At 39.4% G+C, this 17,500-nt stretch overlaps 2 protein-coding genes across 2 annotated transcripts in view; one reads left to right on the top strand and one right to left on the bottom strand.

Moving 5' to 3' along the window:
* LOC135206691 (bestrophin-4-like) overlaps positions 1-17,500 on the bottom strand; it is a 514,714-nt gene that overhangs the window by 373,139 nt on the left and 124,075 nt on the right. The gene's annotated exons all lie outside the window — the stretch shown is intronic.
* LOC135206786 (rhodopsin, G0-coupled-like) overlaps positions 13,043-17,500 on the top strand; it is a 135,138-nt gene continuing 130,680 nt past the window's right edge. Inside the window, exon 1 of the mRNA XM_064238280.1 lies at positions 13,043-13,085. Coding sequence (XP_064094350.1) covers positions 13,043-13,085 — 43 coding nt within the window. The remainder of the gene's footprint in view (positions 13,086-17,500) is intronic.

The raw sequence follows: 17,500 nt of genomic DNA, 5'->3' as shown, positions 1-17,500 counted from the left end.
TCCTCCTCAATTACTCCCTCGATATCTTTTTTATTTCTATGTTTACTCTCAAAAGGTCTTCTTCCTCATCAAAAACATCTTTTTCTAGATCAAACTCTAAATTTCTAAACGTCTGTGTTGTAAGACATATTTCTAAAGCTAACTCCCTTTCTTTTGTTACATACTCATTTTCATTGGCAGATTCAATGGATTTTTCAACTGAGGTGATGTTACACTTTTCACTTATTACCTTCATTTCCTTCCCTAACAACAATTTTTTTAGCTTTCTCTCTCTCTCTCTCTCTCTCTCTCTCTCTCTCTCTCTCTCTCTCTCTCTCTCTCTGTATATATAATAAGTATATATATTCATATTTTTATAAATACATATGTATGTATTCATTATGTACACATACATACATATATATATATATATAATATATATATATATATTATATATATATATTACTCATACATTAGTCCATATATATGTATATGTGATATAGTGATGTAGTATATTTATTTTATTTATTTAATTAATTACATAAATATATATATGTATATATGATGAATATTATAATATATATTATATATTAATCATATATATATATATATATATATAAATATATATATAATGGCATTTAGCCCTTTCTGCGAACAGCACTTACAAGGGATACTTATTCAAGACACCCAAGAATTGACACTAAAACATAGGGACCAGCCTGATGGACCTAATGAGTCTCCATCAAAAAACCAGAATGATAATGATGATGATGATGAGAATGATGGTGTTAGCGATAATGATAAAAGAGAGAGAGAGAGAGAGAGAGAGAGAGAGAGAGAGAGAGAGAGAGAGAGCATCAGTGCCACTGTTTATCATTCCCTACTGAAAAGGACGATACGTTCCTTATATTTTCCCCCAAGTTTCTTTAGAATCAAGATTCCGAAGAATGTCAACAAGAGGTATAGACTCTTGTTTTTTTTTTTTTTTGCGCATTTTTTCTTATTTGCCTTCGTAAGAAGAGCAGCCTCCTCCTCCTCCTCCTCCTCCTCCTCCTCCTCCTCCTCCTCCTCCTCCTCCTCCTCCTCCTCCTCCCCATTTCCCAGGCAGTGATCTTTTCGTCACACATCTTTCGGAAATATGTAGACCAGAATAGTCATCTTGGAAGGGTCCTTTCATAGGAGTTTCTCATTTCTTAATTGTTGGGGGAAGGGAGGTTGAGGGGATAGGTTCTTTTTTTTCACCTCCAGATTTTTTTTTTGCTACGTTTCTGGAGGACTCACTAGTTAGCTCTATTCTATGCCATTTCCTCCACTATTTTTTCTGTTTTTTGTTAGCGTGTCCTTCATAATCTACGCTCCTCCGTAAAAATTTCACCTAGTCTTGAAGAAAGCTCTTTCTCTCTCTCTAACTATATGTACATATATATATATATATATATATATATATATACATTTATATTATATATATATATATATATATATATATATATATATATATATATATATCTCTCTCTCTCTCTCTCTTTTTAATCACGACAGCCGAATCGATAACTAAACCCCTTTATGTAGGCCATTCAAAATTATAAAGAAGAGGAAAATCCCAACGCATAAGCCTAAAGCCGATGTCGTCAATAGTACAGTATGTAATGAGATTTGGACACTTCACGGGCGTTACCTTGTGTCTGAGCAGGACTGGGATTCTATCTTTTAGCTCAGGACTTGAGTCGAAAGAGTACCTGTAGAAAACCGAGTCTGCAGTTGCATAGAATTGAGCTGAATATAGAATTTATACCAAATCCCTAGCATTGGGACCTATGGGATCATTCAGCTCTGAAATGGAAACTGACAGTAAAAGGTTTGAAAGGTGTGACAAGAGGAAAACCTCAAAGCAGTAGCGCTATGAATCAATTGTTAGGAGAGGGTGGAAAGTAAGATGGAAGAAAGAGAATATGAAAGGAGGTACAGTATAAGGAACGAAAGGGGGTTGCCGCTAGGGGCCGAGGGGACGCTGCAAAGAACCATAAGTAATGCCCACATTACACTGTACGTAGATGCACAGAGAAAGATGGCGTGGAGAAAAAGAGAGAGGAAATGGTCAAGTTTACGGTTAAGCGAACCACTTTTGATTCAGATCCGTCAAAGAGGAGATTTTTGGAGCCATTTGGAAGTAGTACATCAATGGGAATTCTTAAGCAGCAGGGAGTTTGGCAGAGCAGTGGAGTAGCGATTGATAAATTCGAGGTTTGATACATAGCAGAATAATCCAAATTACCCAAAATCACAGGATGAGATCGCATACTGATAGATACACTGGTCCCTTTTTATCGATTTTTTGATCGTTGATTGAAGACTTCTGATCTTGTTTTGCAGTCATTTATAATCTTATAAAAAACATAAATGTTTAAGGCAGCACGTCCAAAACTGGGACATTATTTGGAAAGCTCTCTCTCTCTCTCTCTCTCTCTCTCCTCTCTCTCTCTCATGAGCATGTGAACTATTAAACAAATACCGAGTCTAGGGTAATTGAGATATAAGAAATCATTCATGAAGATATGACAAAATATCTAAGTATCTGAAGGTAAAGTTAGGAAATAAGCGAACGCATTTTTTTGACTGAAAATGCATATATCTGGCTTCCAGGGATAAGTATATGGTTAAGATTATATAAGAAATTAAAAACAAAAAAGTATCTAGAGATAGTTGGCGTCGCAGATAGAAAGAGTCCTAGACAAGATATTACGTTAAGTGCGATGAGAGAGAGAGAGAGAGAGAGAGAGAGAGAGAGAGAGAGAAGAGAGAGAAAGGTATGTTGTCAGCGCCCTTTGAAGCGGATGCTACACACTATAGCCTAGATTAAATTCCTTTTACCGCAAGAGATCCTCTTCTCTCTCTCTCGGAGATATTCGTTATGGGAAAGTTTACTCAATCGGGTAGACTTACTTCAAAGGACTCGAGAGAGCAGTCGACTCTAAGAACATTATTCTGGAAAAGACAGACAGGTTCATCACAAAAAGGGACGTTTAAGGCAATGGTTTCCAACCTGTGGGGCGCGCCCCCCTTGGGGGGGGAGCTCGAAGGGCTGCAAGGGGGGCGCAAATGCTTGATGAAGGGGATAATTATATCTGAAAACTTTTAATTATGATGGAATTCAGACTTTCAAAATACTGAGAAAATATTTCAGATATATGAAATTTAGTTGTCTAAATATATAAACTATTTCAACTTTCATATTAAGGAATTATTAAACAATTATGAAAGATAACGAAAGTAACGTTTTGCAAATATGAAAATTGTACTGATTACACTACACTGTGAAGGTAAGCTTATACATACATATATATCTATATATATATATATATATATATATATATATATATATATTATATATAATATTGTGAATTATTGACGTGTCGACTATGCCAGTAAATTACAGTATTTAAGGAGTTGGGGGGGGGGGAGCCCGCAGAAAATATGCCATTCAATGAAGGGGCGAGAATTAGAAAAGGTGAAAACCACTGGTCTAAGGTATGTACGCATAACACGGTCTAGGCTCTAGACTGTGATTCGCACACAAACACACAAACACACACATACACGTAGTACTACATACACAAACCCACACACGCTTTGTATATAATCAGGTTTCATAAGTATATCTGAGTTTAACCAGACCACTGAGCTGATGAGCAGCTCTCCTTGGGATGTCCTGTAGGATCAGAATTTTATTTACGTGGCTATAGTAGATTCACATCAACCGTGCATTTGATGTCTATAGGCCAGTCCCTTACGACGCTCCTGATTGGCTGTTGATAAGCCAATCACAGGGCTGAAACTCTCAGTCTCTCGAGAGAGTTCACATAGGCAGGATGTATGTTCCACCTCTCTTGAGGGATACGTCTTTCAAACGTATACCTCAGGAGAGGTGGAACATACATCCTGCCCCTGTGAACTCTCGAGAGACACTGAGAGTTTCCAGCCCTGCGATTGGCTTATCAACAGCCAATCAGGAGCGTCGTAAGGGACGGGCCTAGACATCAAATGCACGGTTGATGTGAATTTACTATAGGAAGCAATTGGTTACTTAGTGACGCGACCTACAGCTTATTGTGAGATCCGAACCACATTGTACCGAGAAATGAATTTCCAATCACCAGAAATAAATCTGGTTCTCACTGGCAGCAGCGAGAAGCGAACTCGGGATACCAGATTCATAGGCGAGTACGCAACCCACTCGTCCACTGAGGAACTAATTATTTCCAATGAAATGTAGTGTGTTTGTTTTAATTTTCGTTAATAAAACAACGCTATTTGCCTGTTTAATTTAGCACGCTCCCCCCCCCCCCCCAAGTAAGCTGGAGGTCGGATCACGCCTTGTTCATTGTCAAGTTTACTGACCGTATAGCTAACTCATTAGTTTAGCTTCTATTGAGTTTCATGTCATGCGCTGTAAAGACGCCATATTCATTCCATTGATTTTGTAATACTTACCTCTGATGTATATTGACATTCAAAATATAGCTTCCAAGTCATCGTAAGGTTTCGTAAACAAGTACTTTCGAAGAACGAGTTGAAAGGCCATTTTGGATGATTCTTAATAATGGGATACTCATGTAACGAGTCTTTTTTGTAAACTATTTCCATTTCGTTTAAGTTATATTGAAATGTTATCATGTCTTACGTCACATGTGGCTAAACTAATCCGTTGCAGCAGAAGTTGAATGGAATGGAATTGAATGTAGAATTTAGGCCAAAGGCCAAGCACTGGGACTTATGAGGTCATTCAGCGCTGAAACGGAAATTGACACTTAAAGGTTTGAAAGGTGTAACAAGAAGTAATTGTTAGGAGAGGGTGGAAAGTAAGATGGAAGAAAGATAATATGAAAGGAGGAATGAAAGGGGTTGCAGCTACGGGCCGAAGGCACCCTCCAGAGAACCTCAAGTAATGGTTACAGTCCACCACATGAGGTGCACTGACGGCTCTAACCCCCTAACGGAGAAGATGAATGTAAACCCTGCCGCTACTATATTTCATGATTCAGGGCGGGAAAAATCTTCAGCTCCTCTTTTGGGGAACAGTTTCATATCATAAACAAAAAAACTTACAATCTAGTTAACTTTCACCGTCACTCAAATGCGATATTGAATCCTCTCTTCCAGTGATTTGCATATTTCTGACAATTGCTTCTTTGGGGATGATGTTCGTTGAATTCATCCCAATAATCTGCGCTGAATTATGAGATGCATTCCAAGAGGCCTTCGCCGTAACTCAAGTCTTCCCATTATGGTCTTACACAAGATGATAATGTTAGGAATCCCATCATTATCATATGTATGGCCATCGTTCTCTCCCCAATCCCTAATCCTTTCATATTCACAATATCCCCATTCCTTAATCCTCTCCCCAAATAATTCCCTTAATCCTCTCCATATTTCACAATCTCCCATTCTTTCATCCTCTCAAATATTCACCCCATCTCCCCATTCCTTTCAATGCCTTTCAAAATATTCACAATCTCCCATTCCTTTCAATCGCCTTCATATTCACAATCTCCCATTCTTTCTCTTTCTATTCAAATCTCCCCATTCTTTTCATTCCGCCCTTATATTCACAATCTTTGCCCACTCTTTCCCATACCTCTTCATTATTCACAATCTCTCCCATTCTTTCAATCCTCTGCATATTCAGCCCCAATTCTTTCCCCATTCCTTTTCATCCTTTTCAATTCACAATCTCCCATTTCTTTTTCCCCAATCCTTCAATTATTCACAACTCCCGCATTCCTTTCATCCTCTTCCCATATTCCAATCTCCCCATTTCATCTTTCCAATCCTCTCCCCCATAAAATTCATTTTTCCAAATCTTCCCCATTCCCCTTTTTTTTTTCATCCTTTCATATTCACAATCTCCTTCCCAATTCTTTTCAAAATCTCTTCCCCATATTCCACCAATCTTTTTCCCCATTCCTTTCAAATCCCTTTCTATAAAATTCACAAATCTTCCCCAATTCTTTTCAATCCTCTCTCATATTCCACCCCAACCTCCCCATTCTTTTCAAATCCTCCCTCCCATAAATTCACAATCTTCCCCATTCTTTCAATCCTCTCCATATTCACCCATCTCCCCATTCTTTCATCCTTTCCCCCCCCATATTTCACAATCTCCCAAATTTCCCCCTTCATCTCTTCATAAATTCACAAATCTCTTCCCAATTTCTTTCAATCCTTTCATATTTTCCACCCCCCCAATCTCCTCCTTCCCCCCCCTTTTTTTCCAATCCTTTTCAATTAATTCCACAAATTCTCCCCCAACTTTCCTTTCATTGCCCTTTTCATATTTCACCCATCTCCCCAATTCTTTCAATCCTTTCATATTCACCCCCAAATTCTTTTTCCCATTCTTTCCAAATCCCTCTCATATTCACAATGCTCACCCATTCTTTCATCCTTTCATTATTCACCCCAATCTCCTTCAACCCCTTTTTTTTCCCATCCCTCTCATAAAAAAAATTCACAATCTCCCCAAATTCTTTTCCCCCAAATCTTTCCCCCCTATTAATTTTTCACAATCTTCCCCTTTTCATTCCTTTTATCCTTTCTATTTCCCACAATTCATCTCATCCTTCCTCATATTCACAAAATCTCCCCGCTTTCATCCTTTCATATTCACAATCTGCCCCTACCTTCATCCTCTCAAGAATTCACAATCTCCCCATCCCCTTTCATTTTCTTTCATTTCAGATTCACCAATCTCCCCATTCCTTTCATCCTTTCATATTTCCAATCAATCCCCCGATTCTTTCATCCTTCTCATATTCACAATCCCCCATTCCCCATTCTTTCATCCTTTTTCATATTCACAATCTGCCCCATACCTTGCATCCTCATCATATTTCACAAGCTTCCCATTGCCTTTCATCCGTTTCATATTCACAATCTACCGTCATTCTTTCATCCTCTCATATTCACAAATCGCCCCATTCTTTCAATCCTTTTCATATTCATCACAATCTCCCACCATTCTTTCATCCTCTCATATTCCATCAATCCCCCATCCCATCTTTCATTTCCTCTCATATTCACAATCCTCCCCATTCTTTCATCTTTTCAATATTCCACCAATTCTCCTCATTGCCTTTCATGCCTTTCCCATATTCACAATCTCCCCATTCTTTCATCCTTTCATATTCCACAATCATCCCCTATTCTTTCATCCTCTCATATTCCACGAATCTCCCCATTCTTTCATCCTTTTTCATCATTCGCACAAATCTCCCCATTCTTTCATCCTCTTCAGTATTCACAATTCTCCCGCCCCATTCTTTCATCCTTTTCATATTCACAATCCTCCTTTCTTATTCCTTTCATCCTATCATTTCACAATCTCCCATTCTTTTCATCCTTTCCATATTCACCAATCTTCCTCATTCTTTCATCCTTTCATATTCACAATCTCCCCATGTCTTTTTCATCCTTTCATATTTCACCCAATCTCCCTCATATTTCTTTCATCCTTTCATATTCACAAACTCCCCATTCTTTCATCCTCTCATATTCACAATCTCCCCATTCTTTCATCCTTTCATATTCACAATCTGCCCCTACCTTCATCCTCTCATATTCACAATCTCCCCATTCTTTCATCCTTTCATATTCACAATCTCCCCATTCTTTCATCCTCTCATATTCACAATCTCCCCATTCTTTCATCCTCTCATATTCCTTCATCCTTTCATATTCACAATCTCCCCATTCTTTCATCCTCTCATATTCACAATCTCCCCATTCTTTCATCCTCTCATATTCACAATCTCCCCATTCTTTCATCCTCTCATATTCACAATCTCCCCATTCTTTCATCCTTTCATATTCACAATCTCCTCATTCTTTCATCCTTTCATATTCACAATCTCCCCATTCTTTCATCCTTTCATATTCACAATCTCCCCATTCTTTCATCCTCTCATATTCACAATCTCCCCATTCTTTCATCCTCTCATATTCACAATCTCCCCATTCTTTCATCCTCTCATATTCACAATCTCCCCATTCTTTCATCCTCTCATATTCACAATCTCCCCATTCTTTCATCCTTTCATATTCACAATCTCCTCATTCTTTCATCCTCTCATATTCACAATCTCCCCATTCTTTCATCCTTTCATATTCACAATCTCCCCATTCTTTCATCCTTTCATATTCACAATCTCCCCATTCTTTCATCCTTTCATATTCACAATCTCCTCATTCTTTCATCCTTTCATATTCACAATCTCCTCATTCTTTCATCCTTTCATATTCACAATCTCCTCATTCTTTCATCCTCTCATATTCACAATCTCCCCATTCTTTCATCCTTTCATATTCACAATCTCCTCATTCTTTCATCCTTTCATATTCACAATCTCCTCATTCTTTCATCCTTTCATATTCACAATCTCCCCATGCTTTCATCCTCTCATATTCACAATCTCCCCATTCTTTCATCCTCTCATATTCACAATCTGCCCCTACCTTCATCCTCTCATATTCACAATCTCCCCATTCTTTCATCCTTTCATATTCACAATCTCCCCATTCTTTCATCCTCTCATATTCACAATCTCCCCATTCTTTCATCCTCTCATATTCACAATCTCCCCATTCTTTCATCCTCTCATATTCACAATCTCCCCATTCTTTCATCCTCTCATATTCACAATCTCCCCATTCTTTCCTCCTCTCATATTCACAATCTCCCCATTCTTTCATCCTCTCATATTCACAATCTCCCCATTCTTTCCTCCTCTCATATTCACAATCTCCGCGGTCCCTACACACAATCTCATTCCATCGGCACTTGCCTGGCCATCATCAAGACCACACTTCCTTCCGGTTGCTCGCTCTTTTTCCTGCCGTGGTCATTATCCTGTATACTTGACCTTATCTCCGTATCTGGTGCCCCGGTCTTCGGCTGTTGCGCACGCCCCACTTATACACAGAAGCGGAGCCCTTCTCCATTATTTGGTCACGTCTTCTTTTCGCTGCACTTACGACTGCCATGTATAGTTATATAAAACTGTCTTACAGCAGTGCTTATATCTATTCGGTTTTTAAATCTGGTAACCAAGTTATGAGGAGTGTGTGGTTTTCGTTCAGTTTATTTGCTCACTTGTGCTATATTAGATTCACATCCATCGTGCATCAGATGTCTAGGCCGGTCCCTTATGACAGCTCCTGATTAGTTATTGATAAGCCATCCACAGGGCTGGAAACTCTGTCTCTCGAGAGACTTCACATAGTCAGGATGAATGTTCCACCTCTCCTGAAGGATACGTCTTTCAAGAGTTATAAACTTCAGAAAGATGTATCCTTCAGGAGAGGTGGAACATACATCCTGCGATTATGAAGTCTCTCGAGAGACAAAGTTTCCAGCCCTGAGATTGGCTTATCAACAGCCAATCAGGAGCGTCGTAAGGGACCGGCCTAGATATCAGCTGCACGGCTGACGTGAATCTATCATAGTTGATAGCAGGATTACGCTAAGAGGTACCTGTTGAGTTTGACAAAAATTTGACCAAAGGTAGACCCTGTGATTGCCGGCATATGATTTGATTTTAGGTGATATAAGAATGTAACTCGTGGAAGGAGGAACCTTTTGTTGGTGGTTAGAGCCCTTACTCTTGGTGGAGGTCTGTTGCCTCTGATCGTTCTTTCTTCTTTGCTTCTTTTTCTTAGGCTTTCAGAATCATTACTCAATTGTAGGAGTCTCCTAAGCTCGGTTGCTTTTCTAAAATTCCATCAGAGATCAAAACCTAAAAACACAATTGCCGATCTCTCTCTCTCTCTCTCGATTCCGGTTACCAAACCACATTCACAGCTCACCCCACCTATTGCTAGAAGTCGGGAGACCCTCCACCTCCCAGATGGAGAGGAGAATATGGGAATATTCCTAGAGGTCAGAAGCCTCAACCTCCCAGAGGGAGAGGAGAACAAGGGAATGTACCTCCAGGTCAGGGCCCTCAACTCCCAGAGGGAGAGGAGAATACGGGAACGAGACATAAACGAAATAAAGTACACCGTCACGGAGGAAGGAGAATCTGACGCCTGAATATAGTATTTAGGTCAGGGGCCGAGCACTGGGTCCTATGAGGTCAATGAGCGCTGAAACGGACTCTAACAGTAAAAGGTTTGAAAGGTGTAACAGGAGGAAAACCTCAAAGCAGTTAAGAGAGGGTGGAAAGTAAGACGTAAGAGAAGAGAATATAAAAGGAGGTACGGTAAAAGGAACGAAAGGTGTTGCAGCTAGGGGCCGAAGGCACGCTGCAAAGCACCTTAAATAAAGCGGTGCACTGACGGCACTAACCCCCAACGGAGTCATTGAAAACTGAATATCATATCTGACGCCTAAGGAAAAAAAAGGTGGGGGAGAAAGTAGCGAGAGAGGGATAAAAGAGAAGAGAGAAAGAAAGACAATAGAAGGAAAAGAAAAGGTTAAAAGGGTAAAAAGGTCTGCCCCGTTACGCAAAGGAGAGGAGACGGATAGCTCAACGACGTGAGGTCCTCCTGGCACTCAGCAGTGTTGCCACATGTACAGATTATTCTTAAATATACAGTTTTTTCCACCTGATTATGATTTACGGATTTTTCCTGAAAACTAAGCAAATTATGCGGATTTTTTAAGAGGCAACCTAGTGTATTTTCCATTGAGTTCTTAAATGACCAGTCAATTATATATCATATTGCTAACAAAATATACTGTCCAATTCCATCATTATGAAAATTTGTTTACCTCATTCTCAAAGTTAAGCGGTATGATGGAAGTTTTTATCAATAAACTGGAAAACAAAAGTCTGAATTTTTTTCTTTTATTTTCCCCTCAGCCATTTCATCCCTCTAGATTACATGTCATTTCCAGTAACATGTGCTAAAAATAAGCTAAAAAAAATCCTCAGATTTTTATATAGGTTAATTTTGCAATATACAGATTTATTAAGATTTTTTCAAACAATATCCAGATTACTGAAAAAAATGTGGCAACACTGTCTGGCATGTCTTTAAACAACAGTTTTCGACTGAATTTGCCAACTATTACTTTTTAATGGTTAGAAGAATGACGAGGAACAAGGAAGTCGAGGGATGCTGTATAGTTAAGAGATTAGGGATTTCCTTTGATTCGGCTCCTGAAAACACACACAAACACACACATACAAGCAAGGAGAAACAACGAAGTCGAGGGATAATATATAGTAAAGGGATTAGGGATTGCCTTTGATTCGGCTTCTGAAACACACACACACAAACAAGCACTCACCCACAAACAAACAAATAAAGAACGGGATAAGTAATGAAAAGGGCGATTTGGGGGAAGAGTGGAAATCGGATGATTGTGCGAAGAATTTGGAACGCAGAGCTTTGCTGAAATGTGGGTGCAAATGTGCGCACTAGAAATAGTTTTTTTTTTTTTTTTTTTTATTTTTTTTTTTTTTTTTTTTTTTTTATCTACCCCAAGCCCATTTAAATATGGAGCTGGAAACAGGAAGCGACACGTACAAAACCAGTTTATGACATGGGCCCTTCAATGAGCGCTAGAAATAACTAAAAAATGCTTATACAAAAACGGCGACCCCGGCTAGGGATTAAACGTCGAAAAGGTGGATTAGACTCAGAAGCGAATGCGTGAAATAAAATGTATACATCACTTCTTCTCCCACTGTCTCATGCCGCAAAAAGTGACGTAATGCACGGAAGAGTCGAGATGCAAAGTCGTTTCACGCCCGTCGGCTCAGTTAGTGTTTATGGTTCTTGGAACAGTCTGCCTCTCAGTCGGTTTTTATTTTTAATGAAAGGCGAAATACTGTGATAATTTAATGTTCTGTTTCACGAAAGTTTGACAAGAATTGCAAATATGAGGTAATAAATAGGTCCATATAAGCATGTCCATTCGCTCATTTACAGAGATAATTCCTTGCATATGTATACAATTCATGCATGAATGTTTACTTTACATAAAACATTTATACCCATTCGCTTGCGTGATTTTCATATAATAAGCCCAAAATACTAAATTTCCTGCCATACATAAAAACGGCTAAGAGTAACATTGACAATTAACACATTCAGTCGTTTTTACTCGCGTTTAGTTTACATGAATTCTTATGTTACCACCAAGCACCATTATTCCCTCGAGCACCAGTTGCTATTTCCTCCAGTTAACTATCGTCAATGTTATTCTCGCATCCACCTGACATCTGCCATTCGTACTGATTTACGCGTATGTCTTCCGTTCCAGGGATAGATAAAGGGGTTGAAGAGACGCCAGATAACCTGCCACCTATCAGTCAATCAAGCCCTCCCGGACGATGAACGAAGTCCTCGACTCCGAGGAATTGGAGTCGTTTCCTTCGACGACAAACGCCACCTCGGTGGAATGGGACGCTCAAGAGGATTTGCAGACGCCAGTCGCTCCTGTGCCCAGGAGCGTTCTCTTATTCATAGGAGTCTACCTCACTTTCATAGGTAAGACATTGTTGCCTTCAGTTTCATGGGGATGTGAGGATTGCCTGCGAAATCACGACTGCTTATTGATTCCCTAGATGCCATGGCATAGGGCAGAGGTGGCCAAACAGTCGATCTCGGCCACTTGTTTGGCCGATCGCCGTTCCCCCACAACCCTATATAAACAAACAAAAACACAAGCATATATATGGATATAGGGGGATATATATATATATATATATATATATATATATATATATCTATATATATATATATATATATATATTATATATATTATATAGCAGGTCAGTGAATACACATATAAAACCTCCAGGGGATATCCATGATACAACGATTAAAACATCAATTTATTCTAAGAAACGTTTCGCACAGGAAATTCTCTGTGCATCATCAGTCTGTGAAAGATAAAGACACATTTATAAATAACAAACAATAAAAGTGTAAACAGGGATTCACATATATTAAAAATAGTCTTAAAATTACTTAAAAGAACAAAGTAAAAATGAAAAAACAGGTTAAAAAGAGACTGCTTAAACACCAAACGTTCATTGTGAGGTGAGAAGATGGAATGAACTACGACAAGTTAAAAGTAACGACTTCAACTATGCCAGGTACAGAGTTGCTGAGGACGTGTTACTGTTAAGAGAGGGAACAAGCCTCTTGATATATAAAGACTCAAGGGTGGTTAAATAGTCAGGATGTTTGACATGGTCTATTATGGAAAACTGTTCTTTTTGAACTTCAATTTTGCAATTAAAAGCATCAGAAATCATGCTTTTAATTGCAAAATTGAAGTTCAAAAAGAACAGTTTTCCATAATAGACCATGTCAAACATCCTGACCATTTAACCACCCTTGAGTCTTTATATATCAAGAGGCTTGTTCCCTCTCTTAACAGTAACACGTCCTCAGCAACTCTGTACCTGGCATAGTTGAAGTCGTTACTTTTAACTTGTCGTAGTTCATTCTATCTTCTCTCCTCACAATGAACGGTTGGTGTTTAAGCAGTCTCTTTTTAACCTGTTTTTTCATTTTTACTTTGTTCTTTTAAGTAATTTTAAGACTATTTTTAATATATGTGAATTCCTGTTTACACTTTTATTGTTTGTTATTTATAAATGTGTCTTTATCTTTCACAGACTGATGATGCACAGAGAATTTCATGTGCGAAACGTTTCTTAGAATAAATTGATGTTTTAATCGTTGTTTGAGATTTCTTTTCCCCGATTAAAAATATGTGATTATGCAGTATGGTAGATCGTAAAAGAGTTTCAGCCATTAAAGTAGATCTCGGAGTCCAAAAGTCTGGCCACCCCAGCGATATAGAGTTTAGGCCGGAGGCCAAGCACCGAGACCTATAAGGTCATTCAGCGCTGGAAAGAAAAATGAGAGTAGGTAGGTCTGAAAGGTTAACAGGAGGAAAACCTCAAAGCAGTTACACTATGAAATCATTGTTAGGAGACGGTGGACAGCAAGATGGAAGGAAGATAATGAAATGAGAGACAGACAAAAGAATGAAAGGGGTGAAGCTAGGGGCCGAAGGGATACTGGTACAAAGAACCTTTAGTAATGCCTACAGTGTACCACATGAGGTGCACTGACGGCACTACCCCTATACGGAGTTGAGTGCCAAGAATATAGCGAAGCTTAAGGGACACTGTGGCTTATGACCCTCTAATAATAATTTGTTTTGTTTAATCCTAATTAAATTATTTCAGCATGTTGACTATACATTAAAATAGCTGAAACATAGTTTTTTAGTTATTATAAAAACATGAAGTGTATATAAATTAAACAGCAATAAATTAAAAGCGCCAATATTTGCGCGCCAATAATAGCCATAAACCAGATAGCTGAATAACAACAGTAGCTAATGGTGTCAATTTCTATTTTTCGTATTTGTGGTCACATAATACCCGAAAATGGGTCTAGGGTCCCTTAAGAACTGCTTCCACCATTAGGTGCAGTACCAAAAGACCAAGACAACGTTTTAAGAATGAATAAGAAATGCCAGTATTGTTTAAACTCCCCAAATGTAAAATCACTTCTGTAATTTATGACAAACAGTCAAAAGAAACCAAGCAATGCACGGAAGGTCTGCAGCAAGACTCAAGTCTTAACGGGGCTTGGCGCAGTAATCATTTCAAACTTAAGAAAGCGATCAGCTTATTCTCAGCAGACTCGATGAATATATATATATATATATATATATATATGAATAACTTGATCACGAAGCATATAAAACGTGATGCTATGTATAAATAAAGGTTTTTGCCACGAAGGAAAAAATGAAAAAGCGAGATAGCAGAGTACTTTCGGTCCTGTTCAGACCCTTTACTAAGGCAAACTGCTTTTACAGAGGAAAACATAGTCAAAAGAAGGCTTAATATCCAAACTGACACTACAAGATTAGCAATAAGGGCGATTTCACTCTACAGAAACGAGGAAACGCCTGAGGGTAGCCACACCTTGGAAGATACACGCAGTAAACAAGTTATCCTTCCAGAAGCCAACCCCCCACGGCGAGTGACTGCCCACTCCCCCTGGCTAACCCCCCATCCACCCAAATGATCAGCGCATTCATCTCCCATCTTCGTGAGTAGTCATGGATACATTAAACATAATCTCTTGGAATATCTTTGGCCTCAAGCGGAACATTCCTCTTCTAAACATGTTCTGCAAAAACTTCAAAGGCATTATTGCACTGCAAGAAACGCTCCTCTGGCCACATGACCTTGCCATATGCGATTCAATTCATGAAGACTACAGAACCTTCTCGACTTCATCGATGCAAGTTACAGATCAAATCCTAGCCGGTCGCCCGAAAGGAGGCCTTTCTTTCCTGTGGCACAAATCGTTAGACAATACGATAAAGGTGATGACCTACAGGAGTGACAGATTGCTGGGGCTTCAAGTGACAGTAGGGAACTCGATTATCCTAATTATTAATGTTTATATGCCATGGGAAAATAACAATAATTTTGATCATTACTGCATGATCCTAGGGGAATTACACAGTATTATTCATGATTCTCCTGCTGATCATATTTGTATAATCGGGGACCTTAATTCTCACCCCACAAAACAATTTATAATGAAACTTACTCGCTTCTGTCAAAATCATGCTCTCCAAATTAGCGATGTAATGCTCCTCCCTCCCTCCTCTTATTCATATGTACATAATAGAGCGGACGCTATTACAACTTCCTGGCTGGACCACTGCATCACATCTCCACAACTTCATGATTCTATTATGACCTGCAATATTCGCTATGATCTTGCAACGGGCTACGATCACATCCCATTACAGGTGTCATTCAGTACCCCAACCCTCCTACCGTGAACCCCCTAACTGATCGACCACCAGCGGTAAACTGGGATTTTAAAAACCAACAGAAAACAGAGACTTTAGGGCGACCACGGAAACCAGGTTGCGGTCAATAGTTCAACCGGCAGACGCCTTACTTTGTACTAACACAAATTGTAGAAATGATCACCACAAGAGGGATCTGAATGAATTCTATTCGAACATAATCTCCGCTTTGCTTGCTTCGGGCAGGACTGCCTACAGATTTCGTCAAGGTAATTCTCGTAATATACCTGGATGGAATGACTTGGTTAAAGATCTGTATACATACTCACGAGAAATGTTTTTACTGTGGAGGCAAAATGGTAGCCCCAGGGAAGGGCACACTGCATTGCTAATGAGACAGGCGAGAGCGCAGTTCAAACTTGCTCTTAAGCACTGCAGGTTACAAATGAAAAAACAACTAAGAGTCGATGCAATGTCTAGAAACTTAGAATCTGGTGATTATCCTCGTCTTTGGAAAGATATCCAGTCTTTAAATCCCAAACTAAAAAGCTATCACAGAGAGTAGGGGAAGCAGTCGGAGACGAAGCTATTGCAAGTATGTGGGGCGATCACTTCAACAATATCCTGAATTGCATAAATGATCAAGATTCCCGAAGGGATGTAGATAACCTCCTTACTGACAACATTCAATTTCATTTTGCAGACCGTATTACGCCAGGTAACATCAGCGATGCCATAAACAGCCTACCTAATAATAAATCGCCCGGCTGTGATGGTCTTCCCTGCAGAGGCCTTCAAACTCTGCCATCCGATAATTTACATTTTGCTAGCTGCCCTATTCAATGCGTGCATAATTCACCGGTTTCTTCCAGACTCCCTACTCTTAGTTCACCTGATACCATTAATCAAAAACAAGCTAAAGGATGCAGCTGAACCTGGCAACTACCGGCCGATTGCAATCACAACGATCGCATCGAAGATACTTGAGTCTGTTCTTCTAGTTAGACTTCTCCCCTTTCTACACACCACTGACAACCAGTTCGGGTTTAAAGCAAACCACTCAACCGACACCTGCATCTACATACTGAAAGAATTGCTTAATTACTACCTATCATCAGCCTCTCCTATTTTTCCTTTTTGTTTTTTTGTAGATGTGAGAAAAGCATTTGACAGAGTAAAAACTACCTGAAGCTCTTCCTGAAGCTGCATAAAAGGGGCACACCCCTGTACCTAATTGGCATTTTACATTGCTGGTTCTCCACACAGCAATTCTGTGTCAAATGGGGTAACGTGTTATCTTACACCTTCGGCTCACCCTAAACGGGCTCCGGCAAGGGGGCATTCTCTCTCCTTACCTGTTTAATACGTACACAGATGACTTGAATGTCAAACTGAACTCGCTCCCAATCGGATGCACCGTCAATGAAACAACTATAAACAACCTCTGTTACGCCGACGATATGGTTCTGATTTCCCCATCAGTGCAAGGTCTCCAACGACTCATCGACACCTGCCGCCAATATGCAGAGGAATTTGATATAATCTACAACGAAACCAAGACCCAGTGCATGTCGCTGCTCCCGAGATCGCTTAAGCATATTGCAGAACCTCAAATTTTCCTCGGAAACCATCAGCTGGAATTTGTGCACGAATTTCCGTATTTGGGTCACATTATCACCGACGACCTAAAAGATACGGCAGACATTGAACAGA

This window comes from Macrobrachium nipponense, chromosome 31 (assembly GCF_015104395.2).
Source record: "Macrobrachium nipponense isolate FS-2020 chromosome 31, ASM1510439v2, whole genome shotgun sequence".
Classification (NCBI taxonomy): domain Eukaryota; kingdom Metazoa; phylum Arthropoda; class Malacostraca; order Decapoda; family Palaemonidae; genus Macrobrachium; species Macrobrachium nipponense.
The sequence above is the reverse complement of the archived record's forward strand: the minus strand, read 5'-3'. Positions and strand labels throughout refer to the sequence as shown.